This window comes from Microplitis demolitor, chromosome 4 (genome assembly GCF_026212275.2).
Source record: "Microplitis demolitor isolate Queensland-Clemson2020A chromosome 4, iyMicDemo2.1a, whole genome shotgun sequence".
NCBI classification, from domain to species: domain Eukaryota; kingdom Metazoa; phylum Arthropoda; class Insecta; order Hymenoptera; family Braconidae; genus Microplitis; species Microplitis demolitor.
The window spans coordinates 16,087,922-16,104,794 of NC_068548.1; the positions used below are offsets into that span (position 1 = coordinate 16,087,922).

The 16,873-nt window shown below is 30.1% G+C and overlaps 1 protein-coding gene across 1 annotated transcript; it reads left to right on the forward strand.

Moving 5' to 3' along the window:
- Positions 1-241: 241 nt before the first annotated feature.
- LOC103571664 (vacuolar protein sorting-associated protein VTA1 homolog) lies at positions 242-15,420 on the forward strand. Its single transcript, XM_008549905.1, has 4 exons — positions 242-450; positions 1,846-2,274; positions 10,343-10,519; positions 15,147-15,420. Exons 1-4 carry the CDS (start codon positions 342-344, stop codon positions 15,302-15,304), a joined length of 873 nt encoding a protein of 290 aa, XP_008548127.1. The 5' UTR covers positions 242-341; the 3' UTR covers positions 15,305-15,420.
- Positions 15,421-16,873: the final 1,453 nt, after the last annotated feature.

Genomic DNA, 16,873 nt, shown 5'->3' on the forward strand with positions numbered 1-16,873 from the left:
CCTTCGATCGAATTTTTCATCGTTGTGATTTTTTCTAATGTATAACATTTTTTATAGACCAAAGCTTATAATTAATTCAATTTTACATTAAATCTTTTTGAATAATCATTTTTTGATCACAGTATACGTCTGCTGCTTTCCATGTAAATTATCCTTTAATCTACATCCCGGGAAGGGACGTCTCTGGCTTCCCCACTGTCCAGGAGGTGGCGTCAGCTCTGATCCTAGTAACCTCCCAGGGTATAAGAGCGTCACTGCCTGCACTGCTTGTGAAATGCGCATCACTATTGCGAAGTTCATTTTTTAATAAATCGAAAAGCTAAATTATCAATTCAGCAATCATGTCCAACATTGATTTACCGGAAATTCCAGTATCTATGAAAAATATTCAGCATTATTTAAAAATTGCATCAGAGCATGATACACGGGATCCAATAATTAGTTATTGGGGTATGTTCGCAGATATTAATATATTTCCATCAAAACTGTTTACAAAAAATTAGGTTACTCTTATGTCAAATGATAAGTTTTTTCAAGCCGAAATATAGTATTTCACTCAGGCAAAAGTAAAAACGTTTTCGTCATTTAATATATTTTCATGCATGACAACTATCAAAAGTAACTATTTTTATGAGTGTGGATGGAGCTGACAATCGGCAATTTTTTAAATTTTTTAAAAAATAAATAAACTGTAAATAGAATAAAAACTAAAAATTGCGTGTTGAAATAAGTAAAAAATCAGTACGCGCAATTATTTAAATTTCATCATTTTAATTGATTAATTTATTTAATATTTGAAATCTATGAATTGTCTCATGAGTGTGAATGTTGCAGACATCAGACAATTTTAGAATTATAAATAAATGCAGTAAATAATTTACAAAATAATATTTATAAAAAATGCACTTATTAATTTCGAAATTTTTTTAACGTGTATTTTTTTTTAATTTAATTTCATTAATTCTTTACTCTATTTATTAATAATTTTAAATTTGTCTGATGTCTACTACATTCACACTCATAATTGTCTCATATCTGCTGCATTTAGGCTTATTCTATTATATTTAAGTAAAATAGTGGCAACTCTCAAAAACCAGCATAAACTCAATTTCGGATAAAAAAAATAGTAATTTACAGCTTCAACTTCAGTCTCTCCTATTGCTTTTAATCCAATTATCATTTAGGGATGTTAAAATTGCTAATAAAATTTAATTTAATAGCCCTGATTAAACATCTGAATTTAACCGAATTTAAAATTTTAATTCTGTTATATTCTGTCGAATTCTGCAAAGCAAAATCCAACCGACTTAGAAATTTAAATTTGAATTAAACAGAATAAAACCGATTTAAAAATTTCAAATTCATTTTATTTCAGTTTAATTTGAATTCAGAACCAGAATTTGAAGAATTATTTTCGAATTAATTAGAAGTAAACCGAATAGAATTATTTAAATTCGTTTTAATTTGGACGAATTCTGGTTTTCCTGCCAAATTAGACAGAATTCATTTTTAAGTTTGGTACCGAATTTACAGAATTTATCTGAATTAAATAGAGTTAAAAATTTAATTCTGTTTAATTCGATCGAATTCAGTTGTTTAATCAGGGAAGACAGTGAAGTTAGCAGACAATTAACAATTATAGAATTTTTTTTTTGAGAATTTAATTACAAGAAAAAAAAATGCACATGGAGAAAATTAAACAAACTACAGGTGCAATTTTTTGAAATTTTTTTTTTTTAATTTCTCCTTTGAAAAATTCAAAAATTTTCAGATGCCAGCTAATTTCAGTATCACAATTTAATTCGTTTATTTTCATTAATACGGAGTTTTGTGTAATGATTACAGCTCGATTTTATGCGGCACAAACTGCGATAAATCAGTCAAAAAAAAGTCCAGATGAAACAAATTTTTTGATAAAGCTTATGACATGGTTAGAAAATACAAAAAAAGAGTTACATGATAATGACAGCATTACTAATGATGTTGCAGCACAAGCGTATATAGAAAATTATGCTTTGAAAATTTTTACGTATGCTGATAAACTCGACAGGGCTTCTAATTTTTCAAAAAATTTAATCCTAAGTTTCTACACAGCTGGATTTCTGTATGATATCTTGACAACTTTTGGAGAGTTGTGTGATGAATCGAGTCAAAACAGAAAATATGCTAAATGGAAAGCAGCTTACATTCATAACTGTCTAAAAAATGGAGAAACACCGATTCCCGGTCCAATCGGTCAGAACGAAGGCAATGATTCTACAAATTATAGACCAGGTAAATTTCCTTTGTATTTTTTGCCATCACGATAGTGGCTTGGAGGTGTGGGTCACTCTCGCACATCAAAAAGTCTACGGTTATAAGAAAATCAATCATCGGTTAAGGCTGGGCTGCACCTAACGAAATCTCGAACTTAACATTTTTAATTATTTATTAAATGAATATCATTACAGAGATTTTTTCGGCTTCCGACAAAAAGCAGAAGACGAATTTCCTTGGAAGATTTTGATCATTCGAGTCCCATAAATATTCAAAATGTTATTAGAAATTTTAAATTCGAGATTTCTTTTGGTACGGTTCAGCCTTAACATGATTTATTTTGGCTTCGAAATATTAGGCTATACATTAAGGTGCTTCAAAAAAAGTTTTGAATTTTTTTTTTCGCTCTTACCGCCTGAAACGTTAGGGGCTGCCGAAAAAAAAATCTTTCGGAAAGATAGACTCCCTAACTCAACTAAGAGGTTGCTAATTTAATTTTAATTTCCCATCTAATTAACGTTTGAAGATTTTTTTAACTTCCCGCTAAGAAAATTGAAAATTTTCGAAAATTCGGGAAATTATTGGTTTTGGTCCGATTTTCGAAAACCGAATTTCTATCAGATTTTGACGTTTTGAGGTTCTAGGAAGCTATCCTGACTAATTTCACGATAATGTCCGAGTGTATTCATGTGTGTATGTAATATCTATAACTTTCGAATGGATAAACTGATTTTGATATTCTATACAATGCAAACCTAGTGCAATCCTCACATATGAAATTCATGCCAGATTATAACTCAATCCTGGAGAAAAACTATAGTTGAAAATAGTTGCACATGACTTGCTTAATATCTGCTCAAGGCTCAAAATTGACCTTGGGCCTTGAGCCGATTTTAAGCAAGCCATGCGTAAGTAGCTACTGTAAGTTACTGGTGCAAGACATGTGTCATACACTGTTTCATTGCACGTATTCAAGATATATTTAATATTCTTGCGTACGATACCATGAGCAAGATATACACAAATCTTAACACAGGTTTTTTAATACACGATCTTGCGAAATACACATACGTAGAAAAAGACACTAGCAGCTAGGGTCCTTACTCAAGAAACCTATTCCAGAATCTTGCTCAAACACGTGTTACTAGATCAAAATTATGATTTATTCAATGCGAAAAATTCAGAAATCAAGACTAAAATATCCATTTAATATTTCCCAATAAAATATGTAAATTTAAATAAATATTAGATAGGCAGCTAAATGTACAATCACTATCATTGCTACTATTTGATTCGTCCCTTTTTTGTTCCATTCCAATCATATTTTTTACAAATTATCTTGTAAAAGTAATCACTCAGTATGTTGACTTACAATCAATTCTATTTAATGCAAAATGAAGGACAATATAGTGACTCTTTCAAGTGCTAGAAACTAACTGTATAATCATATTCCAAATGTATATGAATTTACTAGTATACATTCAAATATCTTTATACTAACATACTCAGACAGTTTATATCTATAGAAATATAAATAATACTACTAAGTTTAAGTTTTATCTCTACTTTAAATTAAAGTATTTCAGAAAAGTCAATAAACCCGAATTAACTATCGAATTATAGTCATGTGTAAACACAAAATCTTGATAAAACTATTTCACGTCTATTTATTGCATTGCATTGGTTCTTGTCAAGAGATTGCAAGATTTTCGTTGGTCTTGGTCTTGGTCTCGATATTGCAATCGGTAGTATCGTCTTGGTCTCGTCATGATAAGTCGAGACGAGATCAAGACAAGATCAATATAATCTCGATCTTGAGTGCAGCCCTAATTGTGACCTTGAAATACTCGAGCGCGTCAGATTAATATACAAACGGTTCAGCATGGTATCCTTGTCATGCTGCCCCATAACCTGACAATTATGTGGAGGAATTTCCTTAATCTGAAGGGTTTAAATAAAGCTTTACATTAAAATGTAAATAACTAGAAAACAATGCGGAATTTCAAAAAACTGTATTAACGATAATTTGTCAGAAATAAAAGTGCCTATGACATTTTGTGATAAGTCTGATAGTTTCGCCGGAACAGTAAAGAGATCTTAAAATTTACTATAAATTTGACTTCAAGCTCAAATAACTTTTGAACAGATGGATTTATCAAAAAATGTCAAACGACATTTTTTGTAGAGCGTTTGATTTTCTACAAAAATATTTATCGCACATAAAAATCTATTGATCGGTTTGTGAGGTAGAATATTCTACAAAAAAAAAAAAAACTTTTTCCCGTGTTATTTAAATGGCAAACAAAAATCTGTCATGTGTGACCTCTAAATATTAAAATAAATAGCTCTGGTTTTCACAGGAGTCTTTGAACAAAAAAAAATAGTTGATTTTTTTGAATCGGTCTAATATATATAATAAAAGAGTGAGAAAGGAAGAGAGGCGTGGAGTGGGAAATATATAGTTCTCAGCAGCTGCACCGACCACCCTATATTGAGGATTTTAATTACTTCGGCTTGTGGAGATCGGCAGATTATATTATTTTCGTGATCCTTGAATGATTTCCGTCAAAATAAAAAAAAATTAACCGCGCTCGAGTAAATCCAGGTGAACTCACCTTGCCTCAATCTGACACGCTCGAATTTTTCGACCTTTCGATTTTTTTTTACTATTCTGATCGGCTGCCCGAAGCGCACGCCCCTATATAAGGAGCTCACATTTGGTAAAGGTACTTTATAGGGTGCAAGTTTTCCCCTCTCATATTATTTTGCCACGCTCGAGTAAATCCCAAAATCCTCGCTTGGGCTCCTCTACTATTACTACCAAAATCGGCACTTATTACTCTGTCAAATGACAGAGAAGTGTCAGAATTGCTTCCAAGTTTGGAAGATAACAGTTCTGAAATAAGTTTTTTACCAGGGACACTACAAGTAGTAGGCGCGATCTCGTGGCAAGCATCGAATTACTCCCGCTGCTGCTGCCAAGCACAGGTGACTTTCCTCTCCTCTACATGAATCTTTTCTCTTAAAAAGTTTTTCTTTTGGTTCAAGTAACTTTTTTTCTTAGTTGAAGCATACGGAATTTTTTACGTTTAACGCCCCCATGAAAAAAATTAATGTACCATATGTATGTAAAACATAAAAAATACATAAATATATATAAAATATGTATTAAAGGATCTTGGAGCAAGAAAATATTTTTTGAGTCGAGAAAGAAATTCTTGCGCTAAGAAATTTTTTCCAATCATAAAAAAATTATAGTCTTCCATTCATAATGCAAGATATTTTTTGCGCTAAGAAATCATTTTTTTTCGGTTTAAAAAATATACTTATCAAAATATCAAAGACATAGTTTTCATTTGATCAACAACGTTGAAAAAAAATCATATTAATATATAAAAATTTATATAAAAAAGATATAATTTTTTTTCCTATGATGTTGATTAAATTGAAAATATAATTTTTAGAATTCCATAATTACATTTTTTGTATATTTTCAACATATGTTTAATATATTTTAATTATATTTTCATACCTATATTTTTTTACATTCTAAAATATATTTTTAATAAACACATATGCAAAAAATTGAAAGAAAAAAAAATTTTTAGAATTTTTTTTATGATGTTTGCAAGGCTGTAACTGTGTGAAAAAAAATCGTAATAAGATTTTAAAAAAGCATCTAGAAGCTTGAAATCTCTAATTTTGATCGGTTTAGCTGAAAAAATTTTCCACGACCTGTAAACTTTTTGAAGGAAAAAAAAAAAAAATTGAAAGACTTTTGTCTCGCGGTATTTCTCGTGATCGCGCGATAGTCGTAGCTGTAACTAAATTTTGATATAAATATATTGAAACTAGAGATTTCAGGATTTTAAATGCTTTTTTTCAAATCTCAATAAAATTTTTTCCACAATGTTATAGCTTTGCAAAAATCACTTAAGAAATTCTATAATTTTTCTGTTCCTTCAATTTTTTGCATGAGTGTATTTAAACTACACTTAAAATATATAAAATATGTACAAAAATCGACCAAAAGTTAGCTATTAAAAATATACTTTTTATACATATGTTAGATATATTTTTTATATTTTTTTAATGAATTTTTTCATGTGGTGATTAGTTCTAGATCCGAGAAATTTTAATTTGTTCAAACAAGAAAATGCAACTTTGCCACAAAAAGCTAACACATTTTTCTTTTTGAAACAAGTAAAAATCTTTCTACTAAGTATCAAAACACGTTGACTTGGGACAAAAAATTTTGATTTAAGATAAAAATTTCAAGATAATGATTTACTTGGTGCATCAAAAATATAATTTCAAAAGTATTTGTAACAATTCGAAAAATTGAATAAATTTGAGTTGCTTCAAGTCTTTTTATGAAGCAGAATCTTAGATTCAACTTATTTCAACTTATTTTTATTTTTCGATCTTAGTTTGAACTCATTAGTCTTAACTTCAAACACGATAATTATTCACCTCACTTTTGACTTGATAAACCAAGTCGAAAAAATACTATTTATTCGCATACTTTCACGTTAATATATAAAAATTATTTCACCTTAGTTTTGACTTTTTCGCCTTATAATTTAAGTCGAATAAGTCTACATCAAGTCAGTTTTAATTTGATTTAGACTTTTTCGCCTTACATTTTAAGTCAAATAAGTTTAAACCAAGTCAATTTCGACTTGATTTCAACTTTCTTGCCTTAAATCGTGCGTTAAATACTAAGTAAGCCAGTTCAGTCTAAACCAAGGCTAAAAATCAATGTATTTCATATTTCCATAAAAAAAGTCGAGTTTGTCTTGTGAAAAACGGCTCCAAATTTCGACTTGGTAAACCAAGTCTAAATCAAGTTTCATTTTTGATCCGGGTAACATATTGTTTTTGATTTTCGGTCTTAGCTAAAGTATTAATATATAAAGTATAATATATTCTTCAGTCAATTTGACGGCTCTTTCTGCAGTATCAATGACTACTTGTAGATGTTTAACAAGTTTTAGATAAAAATTTCCAAATTCCACCAAAGAATGTTTAATAAAATTAAGTGTTGATCAGTACATAAAGAAATTTATTAAATCTGTCATATTTTTTCCGTTAAATTGAAAAATTTTGAACTTAACACGTCACTCACATTATTTTTCAGTTATCTGAATTTTTGACAGTAATTTTTTCAATAACACAGTTAAAATTGAATATTTTTCGCAATAAATAATTTACTTTTACAGAAATAATGATAATTTTGCGGTCGAAGTAAAAAAATCGAAAATTAACTATAAGTTTACCTTTAACTTTGAATAACTTTCAAACCAATAAGTTTATCAAAAAACTACAATAAACCTTTTTTGTAGAGTGTTCAATTTCCTACAAAAATTAGTATCTCTGATATCTGTAGATTAACTTGCTTAAGAGAAAAAAAATTAAATGTCAAACGCGCCGAAACCCCATGTTATTCAAATAGGAAATTATTGTCTTTGGGGTACGGTTTAATATGAATATCACGGGCTTATATAGGTTTGATAATTTATATTAGGATATAAACGAAAAATTTAGGGGGCGTCGCTAAAAAAAAAATCGGTCTATCAGTTGACCCTAGGGACCAGCCCCAAAACTTTCTGCTGTTTGCGAGCTCTTGGAGCTCGAAAATATTTTTGCATGCCTTTGTTTTCGAAAAAAAAACGATTTTTACTATTTTTTTTCAAACGATATTTCGAACGAATAAACCGATTGAAACGGTAAAGGTGGCAATCGACGTGTTTTATTGAGTTCTACAGCTGATCAGATTTTGAAATTGATTTATCTAGTCGTTTTTGAGAAATTTCGAAAATACTAAAAAGAAATTTCGAAAATACTAAAAAGAAATTTTTTTTTCAATTCTTTCGACAACGGTTTCTCTTGAAAGAATGAACAGATTTCGATGGTTTGGATGGCATTCGACGCGGCTTCTGCAGCTTTAGAGCTGATTAGATTTTGGAATCGATCCATCGAGTACATTAAAAGTTATCTAAAAAATAACATTTTTGAAAAAATTTTATGTTTGGAATATCTCTGAACGAGCCTTACCGATCAAGCTCAATTTTCCACAGCTTTTAAATATTACAAGCCGCGTCGAATGTCACTTTGACGATTAAAATCGGTTCATCCGTTCAAAAGTTACAGATATTCACATACGTACATACGTATATACATACACTCGGACATCATTGTGAAATTAGTCAGGTTAGCTTCTCAGAACCTCAAGACGTCAAAATCTGATAGAAAATTGGTTTTCGAAAATCGGACCGAAACCAATACCTTTAAAATGTTCATCTATAATAAATAGTAAATTTAACAAAAAAAAAAAATTTCTTTTTGTTATACTCGCTCCAAAGGTTTAACTTTTGAGCGCTGGGTGGCGTCCGTAAAGGGACTCTTTTTTAGAGATTTACTATACCATCTTTTTTTCACGGCCTAGGCCGTGAAGTCTTACCTCCTTTTTCTTTTTACTAACTTTTCGTGTACACCCAGACGAAATTGAGAGAGATCGTAAAGAAAAAAAGTCGCATTCTAGTGTACCGACCAATGAATTTGAGTAAAGTTTAAACTTAGTTACTATTGAGTGGCGCTAATTATTTCTCTGCTGGCAGTTTATTACGAAGCGGACCTAATGTTAATAAAATAATAACCACGCCATTTTATAAACCACAAATACACGATACAAGTAAATTATCAGCGTATTTTTTTAAAGCAAGTAATACAAATTAGTCAATTATTTGCTTAAGAAATATCTATATTCACCTACAAGTGATCTGAAATATTAAAAAATAAATCCTGAAAATTTCATTGATTTATCTTCAACGATATTTTTGTAATTGATTTTATAATTAAAAGCCCGCAAAATTTTTACTGTAAAACAAAACTGTTGTTAAATTTTTAAAAAACTGCTTTGGAGTTCAATTGTTGATGGCGACTTATCCCTGAAAAAATACATAAATCTGAACGTCATAATCAAGTGGAAAATGGGGAGGTCCACTTGACGTGATTTTGCTCTGTTTCTACAAATCTCACTATAATCAAACGTTCGGTTTATCGAAGAAAACTTTATTCAGAGGTTACGTTCATCAGAACGGACATCATACATCCATTACGTTCTTCATTCCTACATCTCTCTAAACGTAAATTTTATCTGTCGTTCGTTTATTAATACGTCTCGCTACACACTTTTACTTTAGATGCAAGTGCGCGCTTCATGTAACTTCCGTTAGGCACAGGTTCTAGCACCCAACCAAACTAACTGACATGCATTTGAATTTGCGCGCGTTGAGTATGACGATTGCAACGTTGCCAAGTTGTGATTGCGGTACCCCACCACACGTCAAGTACTTTAAAATAATTTAATTTCAACATCGATATTTTTTAAACGAATCGGTCTAGAATTTCAGAGTTTTTTTCAATAATTTTTCTAATTATTACATTCAACTGTTTTCGAGAGATACAGGAAACTCTGCATTTCTTTTGTCCTTGATAGACCTCCAGCATGCCCCAACAGATCCGAATTATGGTTAATTACCTCAGTTTCCCGTAAATAACCGTAATTTACGGTATTTGGAAGAATTGCCGCAGTTTACCGCAAATTGCCGTAACTTAGGCAAATTACGGCAATCGACCGTATTTTGGGAGAATTTGCAGTAAATCACGGTATTTTGCGGTAAAATACAGTAATTGACCGTAATTCGGATCCATTAGGGTGTTTTTTGATTGTTAATATCTCGTTTTACAAATGGCGAAAACATTTCGTTTTTTTTTTCCCACTAAATATTAGAAATGTCTGTTGATTTCATATTTTGATTTCATCGGATTCCTAAGAAAAGCCGTTTTGCGGGTGAATTACTTTAATTCGTTTTTTTTTTTGAAGGTTTTAAAACTTTACATAGAATTCTAATCGATGAAAAATTCTTCTTCAGACCTTACGGTTCTCAATTACTGAGTCTTAATGAAAGATTATTTTCCGTGCTTTAAATAAAAGATGAAAACTGGGGCTCTTGAGGCCCATGACAAAGTTTTTTTTATTGACTCGGGATCTTAAATAACATATGTTAACTTAAATTTTCAGAATCAGATAATGAAGCAACATCGAACAACAATAATTTCGATCTTCCTTCGGTTTCAAATGATCAGAGCCCTAACACGAATCCTGCGGACTCAGGGTCAAGTAATATCCCGTTGGATCACAATTCACAATCATCAGATGATACTTCTATAGCTGATTCTAGTGGTTTTAAATCATCAGGTATTTATAGTTAAATAGAAAAATCGGCGTGAGTACTTACGTATGTGCGGCAAAAGTTATACTTCTTTGACGTGATTAAAAAATAATTTTTTTATTGAACACGAACAATTTATTACCATAAAATATTGAAAAAACTAGAGTGGCATAGTTAATATAGCTGATAAAGTTTGAATGTAAATTCAATTAAAACATGAAACTATGAAATCATTCGATAGCTGTGAATATCAGTGGTATAAATTTTGTTTGAAAACTTTTTTAAGTGCTCCAGTATAATCGAGATTAATTGTCCATACGTATGATTTATTGATATTATAAATTATCATACTATTTAATAAATAATTATATTTATTTTTCAACAAATTTAACAAATGATATGTACACATTTAGTAATTTTGTGTGTTTGTGTTAAAAATTTATTTGGTTAAATTTTTTGTGTTGATTTTCAACACAGAAATCCGTTAATTCAACACAAACCGTTTATGATGTTTGACTTTAACAGATTTTTTATATTAAATGATTAGATAATCTAGAATGTAACATACTTCTTGTGTTTTTTACAAATTAACACAAAAATTTTGTTGTTTAGCTAAACACTCCCGGAAAACCACGGAAAATTGAGCTAATTGTTTGCTACAATGACATAAGTTGTACTAAGGTTAGATAATCAGTATACTTTAGTTGGTAAAGTTGTCTTTATATCTATTATTTAATTTTAACACGAAAAGTCTGTTAAATTTACACAAATTTTCTGTCAAAATAAATGATTTAATGTGTTCTATTATTTAACATAAAATTTGTGTTCAAAATCACCCTAACGAAGCGAATTACGTTACAAATACTGAGGCCGTAAATTATGGCAGTTTTACCGTAATTTTTGATTGATTGCCGTAAATATACGGTACTATTTACTGTAAATCGGTGCTTGGTCATCGTAATTTATGGTAAATTCACCATATTTTACGGTAAATCCATCGTAAATTAAGTCCACCAGGGCAACACAAATGCAATGTGTTGAACTAACAAAAATTTGTGTAAACCGTTTGCATCACACAATTGATGTGGAATTCGACAAAAAAATTTCTAGGTGTGTATATGTATGTCTGTTAGATGCTAAAAGTCTTTTTAAACTGATTACAGTACTACCTCTGTAAATTACGAACTTTGGGGACCGTCGTACCAGTTCGTAGGGTAATAGAAGTATTAATCTCGGTTGAACGGGAGCCATAAAGGACATATTGGTGCGAGAAATCGTTAGTGTCTGTAAACTCAGATAAAAAATCTGAAAGACGATTGATCCTGCGAGCCAGCCTGGAAACTTTCCGCCGTTTTCGAGCTCAAGGAGCACACTATCACTTAACTCGGATTTTCTATATCCTGCCCCCCCCCCCCCTCATCATCCTCCTATCCATTCCAGGGCGATGCTTTCGTTGGGCCTACTTTATAAATATGAACACAATTATCAGGCGTAATTCGCATATCAATATGTGCAATAAATAGAATTATAAAAATTTACTCTCAGTATTTTTCATAACATGCCAAACGAAGTATAACTTAAAAAAAAAAGAAAACATGCTCTTTCTTATTTTGAACTTTTGGATCTTACATCTAAGTCATTGAATAAAAGTTTTGAGGCATGAGGACCACTTTTTTGTAATAATTCGCCACTTCTTCAGGTTCTGTACATAATTTTCTAGAAATTCGAATTGATTTAATGTAGAGAAAACAATCCATAATGAATATGATAATTAACTAACCTCAAATATCGCAAACATCAATCATATATTATTACTGTCTTGATTTGTAACCAATGTTCTATACAACCTGGGAAAAAATTGTCATGCACGATCATGATTGATCACGTATGATTTATGCATGATGGTGCATGATTCAGACATGGCCATGCATGATCCAGGCATGACTGCATGATTCATGCACAGGCATGCGTGATCATGCAAAGCCCTTTTCAATCATGCATAGCGAGGGAAGAATAGTCACACATGATTCATGCAATATTCATCCATGATATATGTCAAGTCATGCTTGATTACGCATGCGTCATGCTAAGTCATTTCCAATCATGCATTATTATGCATAACGGGAAATTACCCGGGTAAAAAAATTTATACATAATTATGTATAATTATCTATGGAAAATGCCCCTATATAATTACATATAACTATATAAAATTGTGTATAGTTCTGTATGATTATATAGAACTATACATAATTAAATTCCTACACAATGTGTTAAGTAAATTGTAAATTTTTTGTCATATAGTAGAGACTCTATACTTTTTATTTAAATAATTTTTTTTTGAAAGTTCAAGTTTAATTTCTAAGAAAAATTATTCATGAAAACATTGATAATAAATACGAATGCCACGATGTAAAATAGGATATGCTATGTTACCATCAAAAAAGGTACTTGTCACTCTGTCAAATAACAGAAGAGTACTCGTTCCAAAATTGTTTCCAAGTGTGGATTATAACAGTTCTTAAATAACCCTAATAGCACAAAAAATCACTCTTAGTATATCTACGTAAAACGAGCCGTTTCCTTGTGACCGTGCCTTAAATATTAATTTGTTTTTTAAATTCTTCACTTTTATTTTGGATTTTTGTCACTACTAGAAATATTAAAATTATTTCTAGTCAAGATACATATTTTTTAAGGAAATTTAATGCTCTACAAAAAGGTCTCTTAACATTTTTCGCGAAATTCACTCCTTCAAATGTTATTCAAGGTTGAAGTTGAGTAAAAGCGACTCGAATAACTTTGCCATAAATATATATATTTATGACAAATAATTAAAATTTGTGGATTAAAACTGCAACTATCTCAGGAATTATCACTCGTATATGAATCGGTATGGGGATCTTTAGTGTATAGAATTAAATTTCTGATCAAAATAAGTCCAGAAAAAATTTTTTGATCATTTTGAACTTTAATTCACTTTGAGAAGCTTAAGATATCAACTCAAAAATTTTTTCTTCGCCAAGATTTTATTTACAACATAACGAACAACATTTTTGGTATTAAAAAAAAAAATTTCAAAAAAGCGGATTTTTAGCCCACCTTAATGATCAGGTCTGATAATTGTTTCCCGAGAATAATCTATCCTACCAAAAACAGATTCTCTGTATAAAGTCGCGCCAAGTACACGTTTAAAATTTTTTAAAAGTAAAAAAAAAAATTATTGTTTACAAAAAAAAAAGTCAAATCGAAAGAATACCAAGTACCTAGTATGATGCAAACTCATAACAAACATTCTCATAAAATTAAAAAAAAAATTGTATAACAAAGTTTCAATGTACTTGGTGTGCTTACAAAAGAGTAAAAAAAAACATATTTAATTTTATTAGAAATTAATTTTGTTTGAGTACATGTAGTAATGCACACCAAGTACATTGAAATTTTGTTATACAATTTTTTTTTTAATTTTATGAGAATGTTTGTTATGATTTTGCATCATACTAGGTACTTGGAATTTTTTCGATTTGACTTTTTTTATTTTTGTAAAAAATATTTTTTTTTTTTACTTTTAAAAAATTTTAAAGGTGTACTTGGCGCGACTTCATACAGAGAATCTGTTTTTGGTAGGATTTATTTTTTTTTTTGCAGTGTTATTATATTTTTCAATTGTTAGTATTATTTGACGCATAACTCATTGTTTGTCAATAATATAGTATTAATTAGAGATCTATACATATTTTCAACGCAATTACTAAATAAAAATGATAATTTAATTGATCTGTAGATAGCACTAAATTATATATATATATACACTGTAGATCCCTTATTAGAGAGGTAATTTTTAAATATAGACATTGCGGGTAGTTAGATAGAACATAAGAAAGTTAATCACGGATTATATTTTGAAAATTATCTGATGCATCATTAATTGTTAGTCAATAATAATTACTTAATTAGAGATAATTGTACGTATTTTTGACGCAATTACTACGTAAACATACTTCAACTGATCTACATTCATATCTGTACATACATATATATATATCTGTACATATATATATATATATATATATATATATATATATATATATATATATAACACTAAGTTGCCCGATTTTGGTACTGTTTAGCGGATATAACTTTATATACAACAGAACGAAATTCAAAATTTTGACGTTATTATTGACTACAAGTTGTTACCAACATTCCCAGAAAGTTGACGATAATCGACTGCCGCAACCTGACGCCAACTTTCTGAGAAAATTGAAGTCAACTTTCTGTCAACCCTGTCAACTAAGGGAATGCCAGCTGTTGGCACACATTTTCTCAGAAAATAGACGACTAATTGCCGTCAACTTATGGAAATGCCAACAATCTTTGCGGCCAACTTATTGAACCAACTTGATTATCAGAAATCGCTTATAGCTGAAGTTGTATACATTGGTTACAAACAAGGCACGTATTGCCTTCTCTACATTAAATAAATTCAAATTTCTATAAAATTCTGTACAGAACCTGAAAAGTGACAAATTATCACGAAACGTTCAATAACATGTGCCGCTAAAACATGCGAAAGTGGTCCTTACTCCTCAAAATTTCTTTCTCTTTTTGAAGTTTAATTGCTTAACCGCATTATAACTAATTCTTTTCTAGGTGGGAGACAAAATGTTAGCCTGAATGCTGATCAAATTCTCAAAGCGCAAAAATACATTAAATGGGCTGGGAGTGCTATAAATTACGATGATATATCAACAGCTGTTGAAAATCTTCAGAAAGCATTATGTCTTCTAACAACAGGGAAAGATGGCTGAACTATAAATGAAATAAAATTCGTGATTAGATACGTCTGTATATTTTTTAATGTTAATGTAATGCAATTAAATGAATCAAATATTTCTCTGTTATTAAATGGCTAGAAAAGTTAAAATTTTAAAACATAAAAATTCTTTATTGATAAAATAATCACTTTTTAATACTCTTCTGTATTTCTGAAGTGAAGCTTCTTTAGTGAGGATAAAATTGAAATTTTCGTGTCACAACCAAGGGGTATAGCATAAGAGAAGAAATATAGAATAAGGTATAAAATGACAGAAATAGAAAAAGTTAAGCAACAAGCCTGTGTTCCGTCCGGAATGACGAACACAAGTTATTCAGTCCCTTGATTTTGAGTCAAAGCACTTAAGCCATTTACTTGGGTAGCGGGGACCTCGTTATTAAGTGTCGATCATGTCAATATACGGAAATACATAGTAAAAGGTGGATGGGTGTGTCTTATCACTAGATAAATGAACAAATAATTGCTTACGATTGATTTACTCAAATATAATAGTTTCTTGAATTTACTTGAAATACGTTGTTGTCAGGTGGCTTAATTGTTGACTATGGTTCTTGAATTTTGACAGTTATTGGTTTGAATGAGCAAGGGATTTTTACTTTTACTGGGTAATTGACAATCTATCTGAATATACTTCTCGAAATTTCTTTCAATATGAGTAATGAAATTAGAAATTGACTGTTTCAAACCGAACTAATTTAATAATTTGTTGATTTATTGTAATAGTAAGTAAAAGAATAAAAAAAACCGGAATTATTTGTTTAAATTTTCTTTACTTCTGACGATTCGAACAAAGAATCAAATATTTTTTTAAGAGCAAGAATGTGCTGTTTCAAGAGCTTAATAATAATGGGCACCGGGGACGGATTTGCGCTGATTCTTATATGGCTGCATTATAGACGAGGGGAGACTTGTGTGACCTAAATTGCATCCTTGCCAGGGACTCAAAATTTATGCTGTAATGCAATCTCTAGCAGAGAGAAAGAATAAAAAAGATAGAAATTCTAAGAAGGCTCTTACAGAGGGGACACTAACGGAAGAACTGCGTAAAGCAAGAAACTCCACTCGTCGACGGTAGAAGCTTCTGGAGTAACGACTAAGGCAAAAGTCACGTAGCTGCAGTTATCATAAAGAACAAAGAAATCTGACTCGATGATTTTATATAAAACTTCTTATAACTTAACAATTATCGATTGTGAGCTAATTTCTGGATTTAATTAGTTATTGCTTTATGAACTATTATTATTAATTATTGTTGTTAATAATTTCCTTGATAATTTATTAATTCAAGTTCAAGTCAAGAATTTCAATGACAACTGGTGTCAAAAATATCATAAAATGATAAATATAAATTTATGGAGTCAATTTTTGAAAAATCAATATAATCCCTATGCGAAAATTTTTAAGTAAAATAATAATTACTTAGATAATTAATATCAAGAAATCATGATTCTGATGAATGCATAATAAATTATAAGTATCAAGTGACATCTGATAACATTTATCAAATACAATATTGGTATTTTTTGGTTTTCCAGTAAAAGGA

Coding starts and splice junctions, on each gene's coding strand:
- LOC103571664 (XM_008549905.1), top strand. CDS start 342: ATGTCCAACATTGATTTACCGGAAATTCCAGTATCTATGAAAAATATT. Junction 451..1,845: donor TCCAATAATTAGTTATTGGG/GTATGTTCGCAG, acceptor TAATGATTACAG/CTCGATTTTATGCGGCACAA. Junction 2,275..10,342: donor TTCTACAAATTATAGACCAG/GTAAATTTCCTT, acceptor TTAAATTTTCAG/AATCAGATAATGAAGCAACA.